The sequence below is a fragment of the Sporothrix schenckii genome, assembly GCF_000961545.1.
Source record: "Sporothrix schenckii 1099-18 chromosome Unknown Cont45, whole genome shotgun sequence".
Classification (NCBI taxonomy): domain Eukaryota; kingdom Fungi; phylum Ascomycota; class Sordariomycetes; order Ophiostomatales; family Ophiostomataceae; genus Sporothrix; species Sporothrix schenckii.
This window is the reverse complement of record NW_015971146.1, coordinates 443,334-467,137: the sequence shown is the minus strand read 5'-3', so window position 1 is coordinate 467,137 and position 23,804 is coordinate 443,334. Positions and strand designations below refer to the sequence as shown.

Here is a 23,804-nt window from a genome sequence, read left to right as displayed (position 1 = left end):
CCCGTGGACGACAGGGCGGCAAAACGACTGGAGAGAAATAAGGAAAACTAAAAGAATAAAGGGATAAGGATAAAAACGGGGGTATATGTGCTTTAACGTCCATGGACCGGCGTCGACCATTTCCTTTCTATGCCACGCAATGTCTGGCTGTGAACAAATTCTGACCTAGAAGAATGGACCGCGGGACTGCCTTCGCTCTCATTACACAGCAGCGGCCGCTGTTCCTTCCTGCCCAGGCCCATCGCCATTGGCCGCCTTGCCTTCCGGCTCGCCCTCGTCTCCGCCGACCTCTTCCTTGGCTTCTTCAAACTCTTCTTCTTCTTCCCCCTCCTCATCCTCGTCTTCGTATTCTTCTCCTTCTTCCTCTTCTTCCTCTTCGCCGCCAATGGGACCGTTCATGCGCTCCCACACCTCGCGGCGGATGCGGTCGTCCTTGGCCTTGCGCGCCCGCTCCACCTCCTCGAAGCCGCCCGACTTCTTGAGCTTGCCCTCCTCGACAAAGCCCGTCAGCTCACGCAGTAAGGGGTTGCCGCGCCGGCTCTCGAGCTCCTTTTGGCGCAGCTTCTCGGCGCGCTCAATGGCCTCGAGGCGGTTCTCGTGGTTCGGCTGCAGGGCGCGCACCTCGCCCAGCACGCCCTCCTTGGCGGCATTGGGGTCGACCATGCCAATGCCCTCGCCAATGGTGCGCAGGCCGCGCGACAGCTGCCGCGAGATGAGCGACATGCCGCCGACGAGGCCGCCGTTGGGCGAGCCGTTGACGCCGCCGGGCCCGCCGGTTCCGGGCGCACCGTTGACGCCGGCGTCCTTCATCTGCTCCTTGGTCGCCTGCTCGACGAGCGCAAACGTCTCGGATGCCTTTTCCAGGTCGTCCTGCAGATCGACCAGCAGATCCTCGGCCAGCTGCAGCTCGTCGCGGCCCTTGCAGACTTCCTCGAGCTCCTTCTCCCAGATCTTGGTCCAGATGGGCTTGTCGCGCTTCATGCCCTCCTCCATCTTGGTCAGGTCCTTGGCCAGCTGCGTAATGTCCTTGGTCACGAGCTCGAGCTGGCGCGGCAGCGGCCGCACGCCGCGGTGCACCACGTCCTTGCGCAGGTCCTCGACCAGGTCCTGCAGGTCGTCGACCTTGGTGACCAGCCGGTCCGACTCGGCGCTCAGCTTCTTGCGGCCGGCCGCCACAACGGCCTGGCCCTGGCCGCCCTCAAAGTCGGGAATGGCCGTGTCGGCAATGGCCGTCTTGACATTGGCCGCCTTGTTGCGCAGCGCCGTCATCGAGCTCTCGACGTCCGACTGGAAGTTGGAGTACGTCTGGCGCAGCACGGCCAGGTCGCGCCGCAGGCTCTGCACTTCAGCCATCTGCTGGTTCGAGAAGCGCTTGCCGAGGCTGCCGACGCCGCCGCGGGTTATGGCGGACGACGACGGCGCGCTGCCCAGGCTCGTGGAGCGCGGCGAGTCGGCCGGCGGCGTCATAGGCTGCACCGGTGCGGCCGCCATGCGGGCCATCTCCTTGGACGCCTCTTGCTGGCGGTCCGACACGCGCTGCAGCGCGGCGCCCTGCTCGTCCACGTTCTGCTTGACCTGCTGCACCATGGACTTGAGCGAGCCAAGGCCCTCGTCAATGTGGCGCTTGACCTCGTCCAAGGGCTCGACGTTGAGTGCCAGCACCGTGCGGTCCTTGATGTCGGCCAGGTCGTCCAGCTCGTGGCGCACGCCCGAGATGGGGTCCTGGATGTAGATCTCGGGCAGGTCGGCGCCGTTCTGCTGCGTGTTCCAGGAGAACTTTTCGATAAAGGCGAGCTGCAGCCGGCCAATGGAGAGTTCGCTGTAACCCTCGGGCAGCACGAACTTTTTGACCTTGGACTTGTACTGCAAGAAGAGGGTCAGCTCCTTGCTGGCGGGTTCGGGTTCGGGCTGCGCCGCAGGTGTCGGCATAGGTGGCGGTGAAGCGTCGACGCCCGATGTTGGCGGTGCCTGGCCAACCAGGGCGGCTTGTGCGGCATTGATCGACCGGGCACGTTCCCGCAGCTCGGCTTCGGTCCGAGGCTCGCCGCTGTCGGCACGCCGCCGGACTGGCGATTGCTCGTCGCCTGAGGACGTGACGGGCAGGGCAGGCATGAGGTCGATGGGAGGGCCAGTGAGCGTGGCGCTGGGCAGCGGGTACTTGTCGTCCGGTGTCTTGGCCATGGGGCTGTCGTCGCGGCGCCTCATGTCGGTGGTGATGGCGGTCACGGCGTCTTTACCGTCCGCGCGCGTGTCGCTGCTCAGGACGCTGCGCATGGGCGACGAGTCGTATCCACCGCCGCCGATTCTGCCCATCGACTCGTTGCTGCGGCCGTTGCGGCCCTGCACGGCACGCATCGATTCGCGAACCTCGCCGCGGCCGCGGTTCGGGATGGGCGTGGTCTGCGGTGGCGGCATGAGCGGCACGCTGCTTGATATGCTGCCACCGAGATGTTTTTGAAGGTGGTAGGTCGAGTAGCGTCGAGACGCGCGGCGCTCGAGGTGGTCGCCGTTACGCTGGAGGGCCATGAGCGCGCTCTGCTGCGACTTGGGCGGGGGCGGCGGAGGGAAGGCGTCGATGTTGAGCTCGCCCATAGAGGCGCTGGTGCCGAGCGAGTTGGAACTTCCGTCGGGATACGCCGGGAGAACGGGCATCGACTGCATGGTGGCGCTGGACAAGCTGGACTGCTCGGAGTTGACGGAGCCGCGCGACTGGTCGCGTGGTGGGATGAAGCGGCGGTTCGGGGATGAGGGCTTGACGTCATCACGGCTGGGCGGCAGCTGTGGTGCTGGTTGTTGTTGCTGTTGTTGCTGTTGTTGCGACTGCGGATATCCCTGGGGGTCGCCGTAGCCGCTATCGATGCCCTCATTCAACAGCGTCGTCAGGCCCGACCCGGCGCTCCCGGACGTGCTCAAGCTATTGGCACGGGCTGTCAGTGACTCGGTGGAGCTGGCGGTGGTACTGCTCTCGCGATCGCGGGCCTGCTTTTGGCGCAGCTTCTGCTGCTTGCGCTTGAGGCCGTGCAGAAGGTTGATGATGATGTCGCGGATGCGGGGCAGGTACTTTTCGAGGCTCTCGCTACTGGCCTCTTGGCTGAGGGTGGATTCGAGGATGTTGCGCAGCAGCTCGGGGACGTTGCCGAGATCGGACGTGTCGACGTTGATAGCGGTAAAGGCGCGACAGGCCATGTTGAACTCGTAGCCGAGGCGGACGTAGACGTCTGAGACCTGCGTGTCGGTGGCCTGGCCGCGCGACCATTGCGTCAAAGTCTCGAGCAGCTGTTTTGTGGCGACGAGGAGGTGGGTGACGCTCTTTTCGATTTGGGACAGGGGGACGCTTGCGTTGGAGCCACTGGCGCCGGGGCCAGAGCCGGGGCCAGAGCCGGAGCCAGAGCCGGAGCCAGAGCCACTCGAAGTCTTTCGGGGAGCCATTAGTATCTGTAAGAAGAAGATAAAAGACCAAGTGAACGCGGTGAATGAAATTGTGCGGCGAAGAGTGCATGCCAGCAGCCACGATGCGTACGGAAAATACCGTGGCATCAGCGCCTGCCAAGCACGAGATTCGCTGGCGCGGCAAATAATGAGTCGGTATAGCATGAACGTTTCATGTTCAGGCGAAGGACGAGCAGTGTCCGTCCGCAGGATCGCCACCCAATACCCAATGGGGGGGCTAACAGAGCTCAACAAGCATACCAAAGGCAAACAGAAAAACAAACAGTAACAAACGGCAACAAAGAAAGAAGAAAAACGGCACAAGGTACAAGATAGAACTCACATTTGCTCGTCGTGCGCCGGAAGAACCGGTACCTGGAGCGCTTCCGCTACCCACTGACCGACTCGACGGAGATGGCCGTGGCAGACCAGGGCCACCCATGCCAGCACCGGCCATGGCGGGCGACATGACGCGCGCGGGAATGTTCGATGGCACGCCGCCACCGACGCCGCCTTGGCCGTTCTCGGCGCCCGGCGAGCGCCGATGGATTTGGCGTTGCATCGGGCCGGGACCCTGCATCGGTAGCTGTGTTTTGCGAGTGTAGTACGGGGGGGTGTCCTTTGACTTGGGCCCCGCCGGAGGGCGGTGTGCAGAGATCTGGTCGAAGACGCAACGGCAAAAGGCAAAAGTCAAATGGAAGCGTTGCGGGTGGACAAGGATCGACGGTCTGAAGCAAATCTACGGCTGGCTGTCTGTTGGTTAAGCGTGCGAAAGCGGCCCGAGACGGGGTAGGCTCAGTCGTTGGCAGGACGCGGCTTGAAACGAGGCGAGCAAAGGCTGGTATTTGAAATGCAGCAAGACAACGAAGCGACGCGGAGGGTCGTAAAACAGATAGATGCAGCAATACGAGACGATGTGGCTGTGAGAGTGTCGGAGTTGAGTCTCTGATGAAAGTCGAACAGGGGGGTTCGTCGGGTTGCTGGCTGGTCTGCGATGTCGCTGCAATCGAAGGGACACGAAAGAAACACGAGAGCGAGGCCGACGGGCGCGACGAAGGGAGGGACGAAACAGAGAGTCGTTCGTGTTTGGGACACGCGGGCGGCGACGGATTTGCGAGGGTTGTTGTTGTTGCGGAGAGTCAGACACGAAAAACGAAAGGGGGGCCAGATGGAGGTCGTTTGGACCTGGCCTGCTGCGTTTGGCCTGTTGGCCCCAAAGCGAAGGAGCGTTTGGGGAAACGGTGTGACCCACGGCAGGAGCACCTCCACCACGCCTTCCTTGCTCAGGTTGACTTCAGCCCCTGAAAAGCGGGTCCGTTTGGCCAGTGAAGACCGCCACAGAGGGGTGGCTGGGTTGGGAGCTTGGGCCATGCGGGGATTATGTAATGAATTTGGGGGCCAGAACACGCCGAATGGCCTGTCGTACAGCGTCCTGTCGCTGTGTTTACAGGGGCAGTGGCAGGAAGGGGCAGAGGATGATCTTGAAGAGAGGTGACTGTTTACACGGTGTATATTGCGGTGCAAAAGGGGATATCAGTGTAATGTTGATTAAAGCAGATGAAGGAACATCATACCGGCCTGTTAGTCGTAGGATTTTTTTAAAGAAAAAATTAATAATAGTAAATAAATAATAATGATAAAAAAATATAGTACTGGTATCGAAAATATCACAAAACAAAATCACCAAATATAAATATGAATCTTTAAAAATGAAGGGGAAAGAAATTCAACTGTTTTGTACAGTAACAAAATGCCAGAAAACCTGTCTTCTCGTCAAATAGAGACCAAAATACCAGACACAGCTAATGCAAGACACAACAAATGCGCTCTCTACCAAGCCTCGTCCCAAGTGCAAGTAAACAATGCTATATAGTTCAAACACAACAAGAGAGAAGATTATACAAAAGCGCTCCAAAATACAGTATCATTTCATCATGAAACACACAAGAACACAAGAACACAAGATCAACCGTTGCTCACACCTTGATTTCCTTCTTGAGACACTTCTTGTACAAGAAATAGTAGGCGTGGATGGCAGCCGTGGCAAAGGGCGCCGCAAGGGCGGGCATGTGGAAGCGCACATGGGCGGCCATGACGGAGGCGACCACCGACTCGGGGGCACCGGGCGTGTAGAACCAGGCGAGCAGGAGGTCGTTGGTCAGCTTGGCGACCTTTTGGACGCGGACGTACATTTCGGTCTCAAAGTGGTGAACGGCCGTGTCCAGCTCGGCCGGGTGGCGGACGGCGTTGGAGGCACTGGAGGCACTGGCCACCCCGAGAATGGCGGCGGCCAGCTTGCGCGCGTCGTCCATGGCGACGTTGACGCCCTCGCCGGCAAAGGGCGTCATGAGGTGGGCGGCGTCGCCGATGAGGGTGAGGCCGGGCTGGTGGTCCCACTGGAAGCCGACAGGGAGTGCGTAGAGCGAGCGCGGCACCGTGTCGCCGGCGGCGTACGTGACGCAGTCCTGCAGGCGCGGGTCAAAGTCGGCAATGAGCTCGGGCCGCGACAGCATGGCGGCCTTGACCTCGTCCAAGCTGGTGGGGTCGTAGCCGCACGTCTCGGTCCAGTTGTCGGCGCGCGTGGTGCCGTCCGGTCCACCCAGGAGCGGGACGTTGGGCGTGTCGCTGCGGCGCGTGGCGACGGTGACGTGCAGCGAGCCGTCGCCCATCTGCTGGATAGCGGCCTTGCGGCCGTCGGCCTGCACAAAGATGCTGCCACGGTGCACGAGCTTGGTGAGGGCGGGTGCCGTGTTGGCGGCGTCGGGGATGTGCAGCTCGTTTAGGGCCATGCCCGAAAACAGCGGCTTCTGGTCGCTCAGGGCGGCGCGCACCTTGCTCCAGGCGCCGTCGGCTCCGACAATCAGGTCGAAACCAGAGGCCGTCGTCGCGTCGGAGAAGGTAATCGACGCCTTGGTCGCCGCTGTCGCCGTGGTGATGGACTTGACGTGGCGGCCCCACTGGATCATGCCGGATGGCAGGCTCTCGGAGAGGATTTGGCGCAGGGAAGAGCGGTCGATTTCTGGACGCTGGCCCATGAGATCCGTTTCGCTGGTGGGCTCGTTTCCCTTTGAAAAGAAGCTGTTGAGGTTCTTGTCGCAGACGAGCATGTACTCTCCGTCGTAGCGGGCGTGCTTGAGGAACTCGTCCCAGAGGCCGGCCTCCTTGAGGGCAGCGAGGCCCGTGGCCGTGTGCAGGTCGAGGGTGCCGCCTTGGGAGCGGTAGTTGGGGCTGGCCTCGCCCTCGTAGACAGTGGCATCAATGCCGCCGAGGTGTAGCAGGCGAGCCAGTGTGCAGCCAGCGGGACCAGCGCCGATAATGGCAATTTTGAGAGACATGTTGAAGCGGTGTGCGTGTGAAAGAAAAGAGATGTGATAAGGGATAGGGGTGATAGCTGGGAGAGAGACAACAGAGGTAGTCTTATATGTTGGACTTGGACCAGGTTGTGTTCCTGTGTTCTTTGTTCTCAAGTGAGAGATTGCCGTTGGTGCATGTTGGAGATTCGATTTGGGTCCTTCGTAGTGATAGCTTGAGACGGGTGGCGAGCATACTTATATGCAGTTTTACGACCTCTTCCAATTCCTGTTGAGCAAACACATGTCAGCTTCGACGAGGATGAACATTATGCCAGCGGTCGAATCGTGAAAGACCGGCGACGACGAGGCTGGATTCCGTTTTGATACCCTAGACCCGTAAGGCTGCAGCATTTGCTCGGGGAAACGAGTCAGCCATGCCGCATTGGTGTTTTGGTTGGCGGAATGGCCATCGCTAACGGAAAAAGACTGCAACCATGCGGTCCGTGTCTGGTAGAGTGTTAGTGAAGCTCTCTTTTCCTAACGGTAGTAGTCGAGTGTGGAACGAACGATGCGGAACGATAACGAGGCCCCACTTTTACTGTTAACGCGAGGCTTCATACAAGAGGACAAACCGACCGACGGGAATTACGGGTGATGCCAGGGGTGCTTGTAGGGGCACCAGTGAGCTACGGCGAGCGACTAAAACCCCGCGTCAGTTACTGTGTGGTCACTGTGATGTGAACTACTGGGCAGACCGGACTTTTGGCGCTGGAAGATAAAGTCCGGTCTTCTGTTTGCAACACTTCGGTAGCTATCCGTTGGTGTTAAGCAACTCAGGCAACAGCCTTGTCTTCCTGAAAGCTTGGCACGCTGCTCTGTCGTTTCGTCCCCGAGATGAGCTGACCTTTGAATAGACGTCGCCAACAATACAACGGAGACAGATGCATGCATGAGACAGACCACCAGATGCGTGTAGTATTGCGTCCTGCCCGGACACGCCAAACATACGACAGGATAATGAAACATAAATTCAGGGACCAGAAAGCCAAGATGAAAGCCAAAACCAGATATCCAACAGTAGGCCAAGGCACTGTACATGCTAGTAAAAGAGCAGAAAAAATCACGTAAAGACGACCCGGACGCCATGACCATCCATTACCCGCCCAAGAACCCTCGCTCCTGGTTGCGCGCCAGCTCCGAACTTATGGCATCCAGCTTGACGCCCACCAGGACGCACTCCACCGCACTCTTGCCTTTCTTGACGCTTTGGATCCGCAACCGCCACAAGCCCGTCTTGATCGTCCACGCCGCGCCTGCACCGCCGCCCGCAGCGGCGGAACCACCGCCGCTGAGCGCGGCATAGTCGACACGCTGCCGTTTGCGCGAAGGACCGGGTTCGCCGCCGCCGCTTGGAGACAGGATGGCATCCGCAGCGTCCGTGTCGTCCGCCACCGTCTCCGGCAGCGCAAACGGCCGGCCGTCGAGCGTAATGGCCGTCTCGGGCTCGAGCACGACGCGCACCAGGTCGTCGCTCAGCGGCGTGTTCCCCGGCGAGGGCGGCTGGCTGCTAGCCCCGCCCTTGCGCATCAGCAGGCCGAGCGGCTGCGTGGTGGGCGGGAGGTTGAGCTTTGTGGCGACAACCTCAAACAGGCGCGCGATGCGAATCTTGGTGTCGCGGAAGAACTCGGCGCGGGTGCCACGGCGGCCGCCACCACCACCACCGCCAGGCGCGGGCGAGGCGGCCGCGGGTGACGAGGCCGGCGGGAAAAAGTGCAGTTTGGTGTTTTCGCCGCCAATCTCGAGCACGAGCTCGGCCGGCTTGTCGTCCACAAACGGCCGCGCGTAGTTGACCCAGCCGGCCAGGGGGTCCCCGCGCGTCGGCTCGTTGGCGACGGAGACGCCCGACTTGAGCACGTCCTCGACGCGCAGCGCCATCTCGTAGCGCAGCCGCGCCTGGTTGTAGGTGAGCGCGTGCGGGATCAGCTTCTGCTCGAGGCCCTTGAAATTAAAGTAGCGGCAGTCGCGCAGCAGCGTCTGCCGGTGCGTCTCGTCGCGGATGTGCACGGGGTAGCCGCGCAGCAGGTGCAGCAGCTCCTCAAAGGTGTCGGCCGACCGCCCGGGGACGGCCGGGGGCAGGATCGACGGGGGGCGGATCAGACCCTCCCGGTCGAGACCGGGGAACAGGTCGTCCGGGTTGCTGAAGAAGATGGCGAACCCGAGCGAGAAGTAGTTGGGCAGGTTGCCCGGGTCCTGGAACAGGTCGCGGGGGATCTGGAACTCGCGGTGGCCAATGGACATGAAGATGGACTCGTCGTACAGCTGCGAGATGAGCCGCGGCAGCGAGTAGAACTGCGCGTCCGCAAACAGCCGCACAAAGTGTGTGCCGTCGCGCGGCTGCACGTGGTAGCCCTGCAGGTGCAGCGAGATGTCGCGGAACGTCGCCGGGTCGCGGTCAATGTAGAGCGTGCGGATCGCCGTCCCAATGTCCTCCACGCCGTGCGCCTCGGCCGTCTTGATCTGGCAATCAAAGTACTGCGAGAAGTACGACGGGGCATCCGACGACAGCGACGCGCCCGACAGCTTGAACAACTCGCAGCCGATCTGGATCGGGAACACGCGCTCGTGTGGCAGAATGTTGGGAATCCGCGCCGCCATCTGCATGGATGACTCGCTCAGCCGTGGTGCCGTGACCGGCCGCCCAGAGGGCACGGTTGTCGGTGCGGCGCCGCCGTGTGTAGGAGGGAAGTTGGTGAGCTGGGCCGTCACGGGGTGGCCGCCGTGGCTGCTGTTGCCGCTGTTCATGTTCGGGGTGGTGCCGTTGTTCGTTGGCAGGCCAGGCGTGGCCACGGACCCTGGCGTGGGGTGGCCGGTCGAGACGGACCCGGCCCGAGGCGTCTGGTGCTCGCTGCTGAGGGACGACATGGCGCGGAGAAGGAGTCGACTGAAGAGACGACTGGAGATTCGGGGTTGGGAGATGAGTCGTGGCGATAGACAGTTGACTGGACGTAGAGGCGCCCTAAGAAGCTCGTCGTCCGCGCTGAGGTCTAATTAGGCCGAGACGCGGATCTGCGAGCAGCTGGATGGCGTTCGTGTAATACAAGCATGGCCTGAAGGGCGCAGGCGCACGCGGGCGGCGTCGAGGGCGCACACTGAGAAAGTCGCGCAGTGATACTTTGTACGTGATGTCGTTTCAGCCGCGCGAACTCGAATATTGTTGCATCCTTCCTTCCGTGCCTCGTCTCACGTCCCGTCGATAGAAACGGAAGGCGGTTGGATGGGGCGCGGGAGTGAGGCGCGGGAGTAAGGCGCGATGAGGAAGGCGCCAAGTGCAATCGACGCTAGTACAATTTAGGAATAGCGCATATGTTATACCGGTGGAAGGAACAACCGTGTAAATTGAAGCATCGGAAAGCGGAGTGTTTACAGCACGATGAGCATTCCGCGAGAACCAATGTATTAAATGAGGTCGTACACTGTCCTACTACGCAAGGAAAACGCCGAGAAAGGGCAAAAGAGACGATGAAATCATCTGGAAATACAACCCGATATCCTCCCAATAAACCAACCGTTCGCAGAGTAAACAGAGCAGTAACCAGCGGGGAAGAAGTGCAGCAAGCCAGGGTAAAAGTAAAATACATAAAAGAATGCAAAAGACAAATCGGAAACAAGGTATCGTTGGATCGTCGGATCGTCGGAATCGTCTTCATCACTTCTCCTCATCAGCCTTCGCGGCGGCCTCGCCGTTGACTGCGTCGTCCGTGACGGCAGTCTTGACGGTCGCGACAGACGTAATGAGATCGGTCGATGCCTCTTCTGCCTCTGTCTCGCGCGGACTGGCTAGCGGACTGGCCAGCGGACTCGTCAGGCTGCCACCAATGCTACCGGTGATGCTCTCGGACCGCCCGTGGCCAAGGAACCCGCTGCGTCCACTACGACCACTGCGGATGCTGGCCCCGTCGCCGGCCACACCGCCGCCGCCGCCGCCGCCCAGACTCTGCCGCGCATAAAAGCTATTGCGGTCGCCACCGCCCAGCATGCCTGTCCCCGTGGCGCTGTAGATGCTCGTGCGCTCGGCGGCGGCTGCCACCGCGGCGGGGCTCGCCAGGCCGGCGCTGGCGACGCTCATGCGGCTGTTGGTCGCGTGCAGCGCCACCGGCCCGCCGGGTGCAGGGCCTTGTGCGTTGGCATTGCTGCTGGCCGACGTGCTGGGCATCAGCGCCGACGTCGACGACGGGCCCTCCATGTTGGCCGACAGCACCGACAGCGGCAGACTCTCGCGGCTGCCGCCAAACAGCGACGACGGCGCCAGCGCGCGCACAGACGCGTCGGTGTCAATGGACCGCCGACGGCGGCGCTTGCTGGACGACGCCAGCGTCAAGATGGACGCGTTGTCGGTCAGCAGGTTGTTGGCGGTGGCCGTCGAGTAGGTGGCCGGGTGGCCGGGGCCGGCATTGTGGGGAAGGGGCGTGAGGTGCGAGGGGATGGCCGACGCCGGGGTGCTGGGGAACGGCTGGTGGAACTGGATGGTCTGCGTGCCGTTGCTCTGCTGTGACGCGGTGTGGTGGTGGTGGCTGTGGCCGTGGCCAGACGGCGGTCCGAGGTGGTTGCTAAACGTCATGCCGACGCTGGCGGTGCCGTTGCTAGCGGCACCTCCGCCGCCGCCCCCACCAACACCATTTGCCTGGCCCATAGCAGCTGCGGGAGCCAGCGATTGTATTGTTGTCAATGTCGTCGTCAGCGAGCGTACCGACGGCGCCGGCGACGAAAATGTGCTGTCGCCGCCGCGCCGCGATCCGGGACCGTTAATCGTCCGACTCGTGCCTGTAATCGACGACGCCGCCCCGGCACTGGGTGCCAGCACCGACCGCGGCGTGCCGTGGTCGGTCGATACGGTCGGCGCCACCGACAGAGCGCCCGCCGTGGGTGGTGCCCGGCCGTCGTCGCTGGCCGACTCGATCAGGCTGCTGCGGCGGCTGCGCCCAATGGACATGGAGCTGGGCGTCGCGCCGCTGTGGCCCGCAAACGAGGGTTGGCTGCGGTGCGGCCCGCTGTAGTAGTGCTCGCTGCTCTCGTCATTCTCGTCCTCGCCGTCGCTGGCGAAGCGGTTGGGGTTGTCGATGACGCCGAGGCGGCCAGACAGCGGGTAGGGATTGTTGTTCTTGGACGGGCGCTTCTTGGTGGCTGCCGACGACTTGCCGAGGTGCCGCGCGGCACCCGAGGCGGACGAGGACGAGGACGCGCCGCCCTTGAAGTGTGCGAGCTTCTTGACCCAGGTAGTAAATGGCCGCCGACGAGCCGTGCGGCTGTGTTCTGTTTGCGTCTAGTCAGTATCAAGACAGCTCCGTGAGAGACAGTTGCTCCAGGGTGAAGAGCCGTCTAGGGCCTACCCTGTGAGGTTTCTGTCACCGCCATCCGTCTGGCGCGATGGAGTGTCGCGGAAAGAGACTGGAGGCTGACTTCGACCGTCGTAATGTCGCGATGCCGTGTTGTGATGTCGCGATAGTCGTCGATAAGATCAATCAATCTAGGGTCCTCGAGGTCGCTCTATAGCGTGAAATGGATAAAGGACAGATGCAAACGTTGGCTGGTCGGTCTAGCGGTAGATCTGGGCTGTCGTCGCGCCTCGGAGTCGTGGAGAAACGGGCCAAGTAGGGCGTGAGAGAATGCGTGCCGACGGATGCAGATGTAGAATGCAGGATACACTCTGGAATGCAACTGTGACGCTGCCGCCGGAGAAATGCCTGGTTCAGCCTAAACTAGTTCACAGGGACCGCTGGACAGGCGAATGGGGTGCTGAGTGTTTACTGTCCTTGTGCGGGTTTCAGGGGTTAGGGGCGACGACGTCAGTGGTCTATTAGCGCCACCACGGCCAAGGGCCCAGGCGCGTCGATGAGCTCCCTCCTCCGTTCGGGCCCCGCACGTGACGCATTTTTGGTGTAGTTAAGCGTGCACATGTCGTGGCGATGTTGACAACTCGCAAACGTTGCTACATAACCCCATACCAGCAACGTTCACTCTGTGAAACGACCTCTTCTCCGCTTACAGCAATGTAAACGCACGACATGTCGATCCAGCGGTTGCCAGGAGCTGTTGCGGCACAGATCAAGTCATCGGCCACCGTTGCGTCGCTGAATGCCACAGTTTTGGGACTCCTCCGCAATGCCCTCGATGCAGGTGCCGTTCGGGTGACCGTGTCGGTTGACTATGGCCGCGGAAGCTGTGTTGTCGAGGATGATGGCGCGGGTATACCGCCAGACGAGTTTCGCGTCGACGGCGGCCTTGGCAAGCTCTACTGTTAGTCGGTGCGCGAACTTATTTTTTTTGTTTACTTTGGCAGCTACTGACCGGCCAGATACATCCAAGTATCCACCGTTAAAAGGCGCACACGGCCGATATGGGACCTTCTTGGCATCCGTTGCGGACCTCTCGCTGCTGACGATCGTTTCACGGGGCCGTGGCTGCAGCTCGGAGAGCACATTGACCATACACAACGGCAAACTGCTGCGTCGGCATATAACCGATGTGTCAAGCCAGACTGTTTTTGCGTCACCACATGGGACCCGGGTCACAGTCCGCGATTTGTTTGGATGCATGCCGGTGCGTGCCCGCTTGCGACCGCTTCCTGACTCCGCTGCGTGGAACCGGGACTGGGACGACCTGATTCGGTCCGTGGCGGCCCTTCTTTTGGCATGGCCGGGGAGCATTTCTGCTACGATTCACGACGAGGCCAGCGACGCAAGACGGACTCTACGAGGTGTCCAAGAAAATGAACCTGCTGTTCGAACGGCCCATCTGTTGGCACAAGCCGGCCTTTGTGAGAGAATGGACCCCGAGTCGTGGGTCAGCGTCGGAGCTTCTGTCTCCGGCGTGCATGTCTCGGGTAGCGTTTGTCTGGATCCGGCTGCTTCGAAGCGTGCCCAGTTTCTCCGCATCGGCGTAACACCGCTGTCTGCGGCACACCCAGCCGACCGACTGTACAGCGAAATCAACAAGATCTTTGCCGAGTCGGATTTTGGTGCGACAGACCTGACGAAATCCGACGAACGAACGACACGCGGCCCTATGGATAGTTTTGTGCGTGAGCAGCGGCCTCGAAAGGCCGTCGACCGGTGGCCCATGTTCAGTCTTGGCATCGACCTGGATGGGGATACGACCGCGGATGTCGTGCTGGACGACCAACGACACGATTTGGCAGTTATTGCCAGCTTGCTGCGAACGGTCACTGTCGAATTTTTGAAGACACACGGGTTCTATGCAGACCCTGCGACATGTTATCAATCTGGCAGCACTGGTGGAAGCCCGTCTCGGAGTAGAGAAGGCACGCCGGGCTCACCGACAAAGAAACAAAAGACCGCTGAGGTGCGTGGGAAAAGAGTCCCACCGCTTCTCCCGAAACGAAGCAGAGATGCACAGTCATTGTTCTCATCGTGGCCGCAAACAAAGTCTGCAAGATCCTCAAAGACGAAGTTAACACAGGCACAAGTTATCGCCAATCCCGAAATAGAAACACGTGGCGGAAGCGCTGAAGAACAGAGCATGTTCTTTGTTAAGCCTGATTCGCTCCACGAAGAAGATGAACACACGGGCGAGGCTTGCTGCGATACCTCTAGAGACATGAAAGAATGGGACGAAAGCACATTGACCAGCGGCGACCTCAAGTTCTCGCGGGCCCGTTTGGAGGCGGCCACCATTATTGGCCAGGTCGACCAAAAGTTTATTCTCATACGAGCGCCGCCGGAGACGGACGATTCTGGGCCTCTGCTCATCCTTGTTGACCAGCATGCGGCAGACGAGCGATGTCGCGTCGAAGCCCTTTTACAGGACTACTTTGAAGAGCGCCGACATGAAGGTGCCATTGCGACGGTCCTGTCACGCCCCATGCAGTTTGAACTCTCGACCGACGAACTCTCCCTCTTGGAACGGTCTAAGGCCTATTTTCGGCACTGGGGTGTGGCATATGATATGCTGCCGCCGAACGAGACACGCGAGGCAGATACAACGGTTCTACGAGTGACGGCTCTGCCTTCATGCATCGTTGACCGCTGCACACAAGACCCTCGCCTGGTCGTAGATCTCATCCGCAAAGAGATATGGGAGCGCAAAGAGGCAGACCTGGACTGGAGACCGGCATCGGACAGCAACACACACTGGACCGCCCGATTTTACAGGTGCCCACGAGGCATCCTGGACCTCATCAACTCGAGGGCGTGCCGAAGTAAGTGCCTCTGCTTCCCTGCACCGAATTCAAGTAAGTTGTTTGTCTAACTTCTTAGGTGCTATTAAATTCAACGACGCTCTGACTCGCGACGAGTGTGTCGACTTGACAGATAGGCTTCGTCGCTGCTCGTTTCCATTCCAATGTGCACACGGCCGGCCGTCCATGGTCCCACTGTTGAATCTTGGCCTCGACGAGAGCTCAAACTTGTACTGAGAGCTGACAGAGGCTGAAAATAGCAAGCCGTAGAGGCTGCAACAAACGACGACATAACGATATATACCCACATATAACTAGATAGTTTGAATATTAAAAAACATACAATTTAATTTCCGGATACATTGGGGAGCATTTATTGGCATAAAAGAGACTGCATCTTGTTTATATGAGTTCTTTTCGTAATAACAACAACTGAGTGGAGAGAGTTGGTGTTACTTGATGACTAAGCGTCGCTTTGGACAGGCGGCCTTGTGTGCTGGGTGGGTCTGCTAACGTCACTTTCAGCACCCAAGAGCTAAGCTCCCAACGACAAGGCAACCACAGCCGCCAATTCCAAACGACCTACCGATGACCTCCACAACCACAGCGACAAACAAACACCGAATCGGCATCGCTACAAGATAATGTGACCATGGCCAACTCGGTACGTTGCGAGCGCGAGCCGAGCCCTTGCACAATCCCACAAATGATGGCACGCTAACCCGCACGCAGTGGAAGTCGTTTGACTTCTTCGATGTCAACCAGGCGAGACCCGGCGACGACGAGGCGCGCAGCTTCTTCGAGGGCAACGAGATTGCCAGCGTGTGTTCCGGATCCGACAGCTTGTTCCTCGGCAGCTTCGATGGCTACGTGCGCATTGTCGGCCCGAGCTGGAAGATTGTGCGCAGCTTCCTGGCGCACGACGCCGGCAGCATCACCCACATGCGACAAGTCGAGGGCACGAGCTTGCTGGTGACTGTAGCGGTGCGTCGACGAGAGGGGGCGTGCTATGGAACGAGTGGGACGGGCGGCTAACTCATTTGCAGGAAGACCTGAGCGTTGAGCCCGTGCTCAAGGTGTGGGCGTTGGACAAGCCAACCAAGAAGACAGGACTGCCGACATGTCTGAGCACCATCCAGATCAACAACGGCAAGAAGCAGTTTCCGGTACGTACGCAGCCGCCATGGACTGCATGACACAGCCACTAACCGCCGTTTGACCGTCTGACAGATCTCTGCCTTCACCGCCACCCCCGACGTCTCGCAGCTGGCCGTCGGGTTTGCCAACGGCTCTGTGACGCTCATCCGTGGCGACCTCGTCAACGACACCGGCACGCGCCAGCGCATCATCCACGAATCCGAAGAGCCCATTACGGGCGTCGAGCTCGACGTCGACGAGAAACTCACCACGACTCTCTTTATCGCCACGACCGGCCGCATCCTCAAACTGCCCATCCTCGCCAGGGGCAAGGCCCAGCCGCCCAAGACCGTCGAGGACACGGGCTGTGCGGTCGGGTGCATGACCATCGACCGGCGGACCAACGACATTGTCGTCGCGCGTGACGATGCCATCTACTACTACACAATCGACGGGCGGGGCCCGCCGCGGGCGTACGACGCGCCCAAGAGCATGATCTCGGTGTACGACGACTACGTGGCGCTGGTGTCGCCGGCGTCGGCCTTGGGAAGCAGTGGCGGGAGCGGCGGCGGCGACAAGGGGGGCGGGCATGCAGGCGCAGCAGGCGGAGCAGGCGTTGGTGGCGGCGGTGGACACGCCCTGCGCAGACGCTTGGGCACCTCGGCAGCGGCGGCGGATGTCCTCTTCAACACGTCGACCTTTGCGCTACTCGAGACCGACCTCAAAGTGGTCGCGCACTCCGAGACGCTGCTGTCGCCCGTCAAAGCCATCTTCCAGCTCTGGGGAAGCCTGTGCGTGCTGACGCTCGACGGGAAAGTGCGGCTCTACCGTGCAAAGTCGCTGCAGCAGCGCCTCGACATGCTGTACCAGCGCAACCTGTACCACCTGGCCATTGAGCTGGCGCGCAAGTCGGGGCTCGGCGGCGCCGAGCAGAACATTATTTTTCGCAAGTTTGGCGACTACCTGTACCAAAAGGGCAGCTACGATGAGGCCATGGTGCAGTACATCAAGGCCATCGACAGCACCGAGCCGTCGCAGGTGATCCGCAAGTTCCTGGACACGCAGCGCATTCACAACCTGATTGAGTACCTCGAGGAGCTGCACGAGCACCACCGCGCGACGGCCGACCACACGACGCTGCTGCTCAACTGCTATGCCAAGCTCAAGGACATTGACAAGCTGGAGGCGTTTATCAAGTCGCCGGGCGACCTCAAGTTCGACCTGGACACGGCCATCGCCATGTGCCGCCAGGGCGGCTACTACGAGCAGGCCGTCTACCTGGCGAAGCAGCACAGCGAGAACGAGCTCGTCGTCGACATTCTGGTCGAGGACGCCAAGCAGTACGACGACGCCCTCGACTTTATCTGGCACCTCGACGCCGAGACGGTGGGTGCTCCGTTCCTCCGTTCATCTTTTTCGTATGGTTTTGCTAACAATGACAGGCATATTCGAGTCTCATGAAGTACGCTCGTGTGCTCATTGAACACTGTCCAAAAGACGCGACACAGCTGTTCATCGACTACTACACAGGCAAGTACAGGCCGAAGCTGGATGTGCCGACAGCTGCGGGCGTAGCAGCCGCTGCAGCAGACGCGGGTGGAAGCGGCTTTGCCTACGGCGCGGCCTCGGCCGTCTCCAACCTCGCCGGCCGCATCACATTGCCGTACATCTCGTCGTCGTCTGCAGCCACGCCAGCAGAGGAAGCCAAAGCAGCCACTGCCACGGATGCTGTGGCAGGACCGTCGTCAACCGACGCCGGCAGCACGCAGGCGAAAGCTGCAGCCATGCTCGTCTACAAGGTGCCGAAGCCAAGGACGGCCTTCTCGTCCTTCATCGACCACCCGGACGAGTTTATTGTTTTCCTAGAGTCCTGCCTCAAGGACAAGAAGCCGCTGGCCGACGACGACCGCACCGACTTGTACACCACACTCTTTGAGATGTACCTGCAAAAGTCGTCCGAGAAGAAGGGCGCCCAGCACCGCGAGGCGTGGGAGGCCAAGGCCAAAGCGCTGATCAGCAAGAAAGGCAGTGGGGAAGGTAAAAACGACGGCGACGACGACGGCGACGACGACAGCGACACGCCTGTGCCGATTGAAAAGGCCAACGTGCTGCTCCTGTCGCACCTGTCCAACTTCCGCGACGGCACCACCCTCGTCAAGGAGCAGGCCGGCCTGCTGTTTGACATTTTCCGCTCCTACACCGCCGCCAAGGACACGCGCGGCGCCCTCCACGCGCTGCACAAGTACGGGCCCGAAGAGCCCCAGCTGTACACGGCGGCGCTGGCGTACCTGACGTCGAGCACGCGCGTCCTGGACGAGGCCGGGCCGGACGAGCTGGCCGCCGTGCTGGAGCGCATTCACAGCGACGGCCTCATGGCGCCGCTGCAGGTGGTCCAGACGCTCAGCCAGAACCCCGTCGCCACCATGGGCATGCTCAAGCCCTACCTCCAGGAAACCATTGAGCGCGAGCGCCGCGAGATCGCCGCCAACCAGCGCCGCATCACGTCGTTCCGCCAGGAGACGGAGCAGCGCCGCGCCGAACTGGCCGACCTCGAGGCCAAGCCGGCCGTCTTCCAGGCCACGCGCTGCAGCCAGTGTGCGCTGCCGCTGGAGCTGCCCATGGTGCACTTTTTGTGCAAGCACTCGTTCCACCAGCGGTGCCTCAAGGGCGATGGGCGCGAGAGCAGCAGCAGCAGCACCATGGGTGGTGCCGCCGGCGACTACGGCGCGGGCACCAGCTCGTCGACCGAGTGCCCGCTGTGTGCGCAGGACAATGCGACGGTGCGGGCCATCCGGCGGCAGCAGGAAGAGTACGCAACGCGGCACGACCTGTTCAAGACGGAGCTGGGCAACAGCGACGACCGGTTCGGCACCGTGGCCGACTGGTTCCAGCGGGGCGTTATGGGGCCGGCGGGGGAGTAGCGCGCAGTATTGCCAGCGTGCCTGCGTCTCTGTATAAATATATATATGTGTGTTGTTTCTTTTGTATTACAATGAATGGCCTGTCTATCCTTTCTATGCTTTTAATGCTTGTGATGTTTGTGATGATCCGTATCATACAAGTCGTTTCGTACACGGCCGCCAGAACCTAATAACACTGCACGCCAAACAGCTCGTTCAGCCAGCGGCCAGTGGCCGATGCCCTCGCTGTGTCGAGTGGAACAGGGCTCGCTTCGCCCAGGACGGCCCGCCAGTCACGGATGCCGTACAGGAGACGGTCTTCGAGGGCGGTTGCCGTCGCCTTCTCGATATCCGAGCTATTGCTGACTGCCGCATCGCTGCCAGAGGCATATGGGAGGCCCGTGATAGTCACCTCTTGTAGCCGTCCGTGGCGTGCAGTGAACGCCAGGTCAAAGTGCGGAGGCACATCCAACGGCCGTAGAGGGCGCTCGCGCCGGTCGTCTTCTGTGGCTTGCGTGGAGAACGTAAACTGTGGCGTCTGCCCAAACAACCAGTCGGCGGTCTAAGAACACTCTGTCAGATATGCACGGTCTCATAGCACAAGGGCAGGCGGTATCTCTTACCATCAACTCGTTGTAGCCGCTGGCCAGCTTTGGGTCAAAAGCAAACCCGCCGCGGCCACCACTCTCATCCGCCGCCATGGCGTCGACATTGATGACCGTCTTGCTCGCCGCCGGGCCATACATGCGCTCAAACTCGGCAGCCACCGTCGAGCCAAAATGATCGTGCGGATCATGGGCGCCCTCGACGTCCTCGCCCACCAGCGTCACATTCCGCACGGGCGACCGCACAGACGCCACGCCGCGAGCCTTGAGGTACGGTGCCGCGGGAGGCGCACGCAGCAGGCCCGACACAGCGGCCAAGTCCGCTCCCAGCAAACAGGTGCCGTGGTGCAGAGCCCGTCGGTTCGTCAGCTTGTACGCCGATCCGGAGATCTTGTACTCGCCGACGTCGTCCGCACTACCGGACCCCACCACAATGTCGTGCCGCTCGTTGACCCGTGCGCTGGTGACACCGAGCGTCTGCAGGGCGCGTGCAACCATCAGTGCATGCTGGTCGCGGTCGAAGCCGGCCGCCGGAATGTGCACGCTCCAGTTGGCATTGCCGGCGTCGTGGTACACCGCGCCGCCACCGGAGCGGCGGCGGACCAGCTGCACGTCGCCGAGCGGCGGTGCTTGTGGAACACCTGTGGGCCGTGCCCGTGCCGACAGCTGGTTGAGGTTCACCTCGGCCCAGGGGTTCTGGTTGCGGCCGATGACGACGCACGGCGCATTGCGGTACAGCAGCAGCAGGCGGCTCTGCGGGTGCGCACGCTCAAAGAGCCGGTGCTCAATGGCCAGGTTGGCATACGGATTGCGGCCGACCGAGTGCACAACATGCACAACAGGCTGGGTCTGTTCCTCGTCCGGAGGTTGGCTGACGCGGTCGAGCAGTCTGTCGAGCTCGCCGGCGCCGGTGGTCAGCCATCGTGGTGCTGATGGCTTTGCTGCTGCGGCTGGTGTTGCTATGGATATCGGTATTGGCGCACGCAGCCGTGAGCACACCAGCCAGGGCGCATGCGGTGGCCGTGCCAGCAGGGCCGCCATTGGTGCTGCGATGCAATACTCACAAGAGCCCAAGAGAAAGCGGGGATCCACTCTGGTCGTGGTTCCCGAACCGCCGGAGCATGTCCAGGAAGTCACGGCTGCAGGTGCGGGTTTATTCCTTCCTTCCCAATACCAGCTCCAACAGCACACCTTCATGGACAAAAGAGGAAGGCGGTGTGGACGTCCACTTGGTATTTACGTCGTATCCAGCAGAGCTTTCCCACTGGCACCCCACTTTCGTACCATGTCGTCTGTCCGTCTGTTTACTCACACAATGGGCAAGCGCGTTTTCTGCCATTGACGCGCACGGGCCAAGAGTGGGTCCTCTGTTTACTGACGATGTCTTCCGGTCCACCCTCTTTCGCTCTTTCCCCCTTTTCAGTGGCCAAACGCGCCTTGCCTGGTTGGGCGTGCCACTGTACATCGTTCGCAGTGCAATTTAACGCACCGCACGACGCTGAACGAACGGCACTCCCGTGCCTTCCCACTTCGTCCTCAGGCCGCATGGCAGCTGCCCATAAACAAACACGGCGAAATTAACGCTGTTGCCTGCTAAAAAGTTGCCGCCACAACGTCCCTACCCCACATGTCCACACCCTATTCTCGGGAGCCGCGCTGTCGTCCCTGGGTCGTCAGGGGGTCTCAGCTGCTTGAACAGTGGTCCCAACAGCTGGAACAGCACCCTCCACCCCCCTCCACCACCACATTCCTGCCGCCCCTCTTCCTCCCTTGGAAGCTCCTTCCCCCCCTCCTCCCCTATCTGGCTACACTGGCTACTGGTTCCTTCCCCATCCGAAATCAGTTCCCCTGATAGGTAAATAAACCAGAAAAAGAACGGAGAGGCTGCACTGCAACCGCTCACAACACAAACAAATTTTAAAATCAGGGGACCATAAAAAAATACGGGACGCCATATCCAGACCGACACCACATCTCTCGACAGCCGTCCACCGCCCCAAAACCCAGTCCTCTGCATATTATCTCGTCCTCGTTCCTCTCCAGGTCTCACAATTCCTTCTTCAACACCGACCCCAAGATCCCTACAAATATCCAACCATGCGTGAAATCATCAGCATCAACGGTATGTCGTCTGGCCTCTTTGCCCTCTCTTTCCCTCACCCTCTCTCCGGAGCCTCGTATTCAGCCGTGGCGGCCGTTTGACCGCGCCGGGCGCGCGTTCCTGCGATGCTCATCGGGTTTCGGGCTCGGCTGGATTTGCTGAGGGTTCTGGCATGGGGAGGTGACCGCCTTCACCGCATCTTGGCCGTCCCCGGTCTGCATATCAACCACCATCACAATCTCTCTTGTGTTTGGGCACTTGAGCATCTGTACTGACTGTGTCTTTGCAATCTAGTCGGCCAGGCCGGTTGCCAGATCGCCAATTCCTGCTGGGAGGTACGTGTTCCGCCGACGTTCCGAAAATATCATATCACGTTGAGAAATTTTGTCGACGAAATAACGGTGTGCTGACAAACCCAAACAGCTGTACTGCCTTGAGCACGGCATCCAGGTACGTTTGTTCCCGTTGTGTTGCGCTGTGCTGTGTTGTGTTGACCCTTGCCGCTCGGCATCGTCGCCGTCGACCTCTTACTGACACGTCTCTCGTCTCTCGTCTCTTTAGCCCGATGGCTACCTGACCGAGGAGCGCAAGGCTGCCGAACCCGACCACGGCTTCAGCACATTCTTCACCGAGACCGGTACGTCCTCTGGGTTGAACTGTCGTGTGCCATGTTTGTTGGCATCGCTCGTGTATGCTGACCATATGTTGCTTCCCGTCCAGGCCAGGGCAAGTACGTCCCGCGCACCATCTACTGCGATCTCGAGCCCAATGTCGTGGACGAAGTCCGCACCGGCACCTACCGCAGCCTGTTCCACCCCGAGCAGATGATCACCGGCAAGGAGGATGCCTCCAACAACTACGCTCGTGGCCACTACACCGTCGGCAAGGAGCTGATCGACCAGGTCCTGGACAAGGTCCGCCGCGTCGCCGATGGCTGTGCCGGCCTGCAGGGCTTCCTCGTCTTCCACTCCTTCGGTGGCGGTACCGGCTCGGGTTTCGGCGCCCTACTGATGGAGCGCCTGTCCGTCGACTACGGCAAGAAGAGCAAGCTCGAGTTCTGCGTCTACCCCGCCCCGCAGACCGCCACCTCTGTTGTTGAGCCGTACAACTCCATCCTGACCACGCACACCACCCTCGAGCACGCCGACTGCTCGTTCATGGTGGACAACGAGGCCATCTACGACATCTGCCGCCGCAACCTCGGCCTCGAGCGCCCGACGTACGAGAACCTCAACCGCCTGATTGCCCAGGTCGTCTCGTCCATCACCGCCTCGCTGCGCTTCGACGGCTCGCTCAACGTCGACCTCAACGAGTTCCAGACCAACCTGGTGCCGTACCCGCGTATCCACTTCCCCCTGGTCGCCTACGCCCCCGTCATCTCGGCCGCCAAGGCCGCCCACGAGGCCAACTCCGTCCAGGAGATGACCATGTCGTGCTTCGAGCCTAACAACCAGATGGTCAAGTGCGACCCCCGCAACGGCAAGTACATGGCGACGTGCCTGCTGTACCGCGGCGACGTCGTGCCCAAGGATGCCCACGCCGCCGTGGCCACCCTCAAGACCAAGCGCACCATCCAGTTCGTCGACTGGTGCCCGACGGGCTTCAAGCTCGGCATCTGCTTCCAGCCGCCCCAGCAGGTCCCCAACGGCGACCTGGCCAAGGTCAACCGCGCCGTGTGCATGCTGTCCAACACCACCGCGATTGCCGAGGCCTGGTCGGCCCTGTCGGCCAAGTTCGATCTCATGTACTCCAAGCGTGCGTTCGTCCACTGGTACGTCGGCGAGGGCATGGAGGAGGGCGAGTTCTCCGAGGCCCGCGAGGACCTGGCGGCCCTGGAGCGCGACTACGAGGAGGTTGCCACCGACTCGCTGGAGGCCGAGGAGATCGAGGCCGAGTACTAGACGACGCAATGTGCAAGGGACGGTTGTGGAGCGTCTTTTTATTTTTGACAAGCGGAAAAGAGACGTTGACGTCGACATGACCTTGACGCTGGCCTTTTTTATACAATGTTCGTAATAGCGAAAAGAGGAAGATATATAAACAGATTGGCCTTGGCAGGTGTTCATTTCTTGATTCTTGCCATTTCCCTTTTTTTTCAACTCAACCTCTTTTCATCTTGTTGCGTTTTTTTATCTTCCCTGTTTT

General features: G+C 60.6%; 10 protein-coding genes across 10 annotated transcripts; 5 read left to right on the top strand and 5 right to left on the bottom strand.

The window, feature by feature from the left end:
* Positions 1 to 201: 201 nt before the first annotated feature.
* SPSK_00209 (Actin interacting protein 3 containing protein) lies at positions 202 to 4,009 on the bottom strand (the record flags this gene model as incomplete). Its single annotated transcript, XM_016727187.1, has 2 exons — positions 202 to 3,667; positions 3,831 to 4,009. 2 exons carry the CDS (start codon positions 4,007 to 4,009, stop codon positions 202 to 204), a joined length of 3,645 nt encoding a protein of 1,214 aa, XP_016586712.1.
* Positions 4,010 to 4,224: 215 nt separating this feature from the next.
* SPSK_00339 (uncharacterized protein) lies at positions 4,225 to 4,800 on the bottom strand (the record flags this gene model as incomplete). Its single annotated transcript, XM_016727313.1, has 1 exon — positions 4,225 to 4,800. One exon carries the CDS (start codon positions 4,798 to 4,800, stop codon positions 4,225 to 4,227), a length of 576 nt encoding a protein of 191 aa, XP_016586711.1.
* Positions 4,801 to 5,405: 605 nt separating this feature from the next.
* Positions 5,406 to 6,764, bottom strand: SPSK_00282 (monooxygenase; the record flags this gene model as incomplete). The annotated part of the gene is made up of 1 exon (XM_016727256.1): positions 5,406 to 6,764. One exon carries the CDS (start codon positions 6,762 to 6,764, stop codon positions 5,406 to 5,408), a length of 1,359 nt encoding a protein of 452 aa, XP_016586710.1.
* Positions 6,765 to 7,877: 1,113 nt separating this feature from the next.
* On the bottom strand, positions 7,878 to 9,644 carry SPSK_00253 (K+ channel tetramerization domain containing protein; the record flags this gene model as incomplete). Its single annotated transcript, XM_016727229.1, has 1 exon — positions 7,878 to 9,644. One exon carries the CDS (start codon positions 9,642 to 9,644, stop codon positions 7,878 to 7,880), a length of 1,767 nt encoding a protein of 588 aa, XP_016586709.1.
* A 784-nt stretch (positions 9,645 to 10,428) lies between these two features.
* Positions 10,429 to 12,134, bottom strand: SPSK_00258 (uncharacterized protein; the record flags this gene model as incomplete). Its single annotated transcript, XM_016727234.1, has 2 exons — positions 10,429 to 12,032; positions 12,110 to 12,134. The coding sequence occupies 2 exons, from the start codon at positions 12,132 to 12,134 to the stop codon at positions 10,429 to 10,431; spliced, it is 1,629 nt and encodes a 542-aa protein (XP_016586708.1).
* A 650-nt stretch (positions 12,135 to 12,784) lies between these two features.
* SPSK_10291 (DNA mismatch repair protein MLH3) lies at positions 12,785 to 15,153 on the top strand (the record flags this gene model as incomplete). Its single annotated transcript, XM_016736770.1, has 3 exons — positions 12,785 to 13,016; positions 13,075 to 14,937; positions 14,996 to 15,153. 3 exons carry the CDS (start codon positions 12,785 to 12,787, stop codon positions 15,151 to 15,153), a joined length of 2,253 nt encoding a protein of 750 aa, XP_016586707.1.
* A 415-nt stretch (positions 15,154 to 15,568) lies between these two features.
* On the top strand, positions 15,569 to 18,974 carry SPSK_00216 (tethering complex subunit PEP5; the record flags this gene model as incomplete). The annotated part of the gene is made up of 5 exons (XM_016727194.1): positions 15,569 to 15,580; positions 15,649 to 15,900; positions 15,963 to 16,082; positions 16,147 to 17,439; positions 17,496 to 18,974. 5 exons carry the CDS (start codon positions 15,569 to 15,571, stop codon positions 18,972 to 18,974), a joined length of 3,156 nt encoding a protein of 1,051 aa, XP_016586706.1.
* Positions 18,975 to 19,732: 758 nt separating this feature from the next.
* Positions 19,733 to 20,491, top strand: SPSK_00325 (uncharacterized protein; the record flags this gene model as incomplete). Its single annotated transcript, XM_016727299.1, has 1 exon — positions 19,733 to 20,491. One exon carries the CDS (start codon positions 19,733 to 19,735, stop codon positions 20,489 to 20,491), a length of 759 nt encoding a protein of 252 aa, XP_016586705.1.
* Positions 20,492 to 20,519: 28 nt separating this feature from the next.
* SPSK_10302 (uncharacterized protein) lies at positions 20,520 to 20,900 on the top strand (the record flags this gene model as incomplete). Its single annotated transcript, XM_016736777.1, has 1 exon — positions 20,520 to 20,900. The coding sequence occupies one exon, from the start codon at positions 20,520 to 20,522 to the stop codon at positions 20,898 to 20,900; it is 381 nt and encodes a 126-aa protein (XP_016586704.1).
* Positions 20,901 to 21,655: 755 nt separating this feature from the next.
* Positions 21,656 to 23,560, top strand: SPSK_00247 (tubulin alpha-1 subunit; the record flags this gene model as incomplete). The annotated part of the gene is made up of 5 exons (XM_016727224.1): positions 21,656 to 21,680; positions 21,954 to 21,994; positions 22,083 to 22,109; positions 22,221 to 22,296; positions 22,380 to 23,560. 5 exons carry the CDS (start codon positions 21,656 to 21,658, stop codon positions 23,558 to 23,560), a joined length of 1,350 nt encoding a protein of 449 aa, XP_016586703.1.
* Between the last annotated feature and the right edge of the window lie 244 nt (positions 23,561 to 23,804).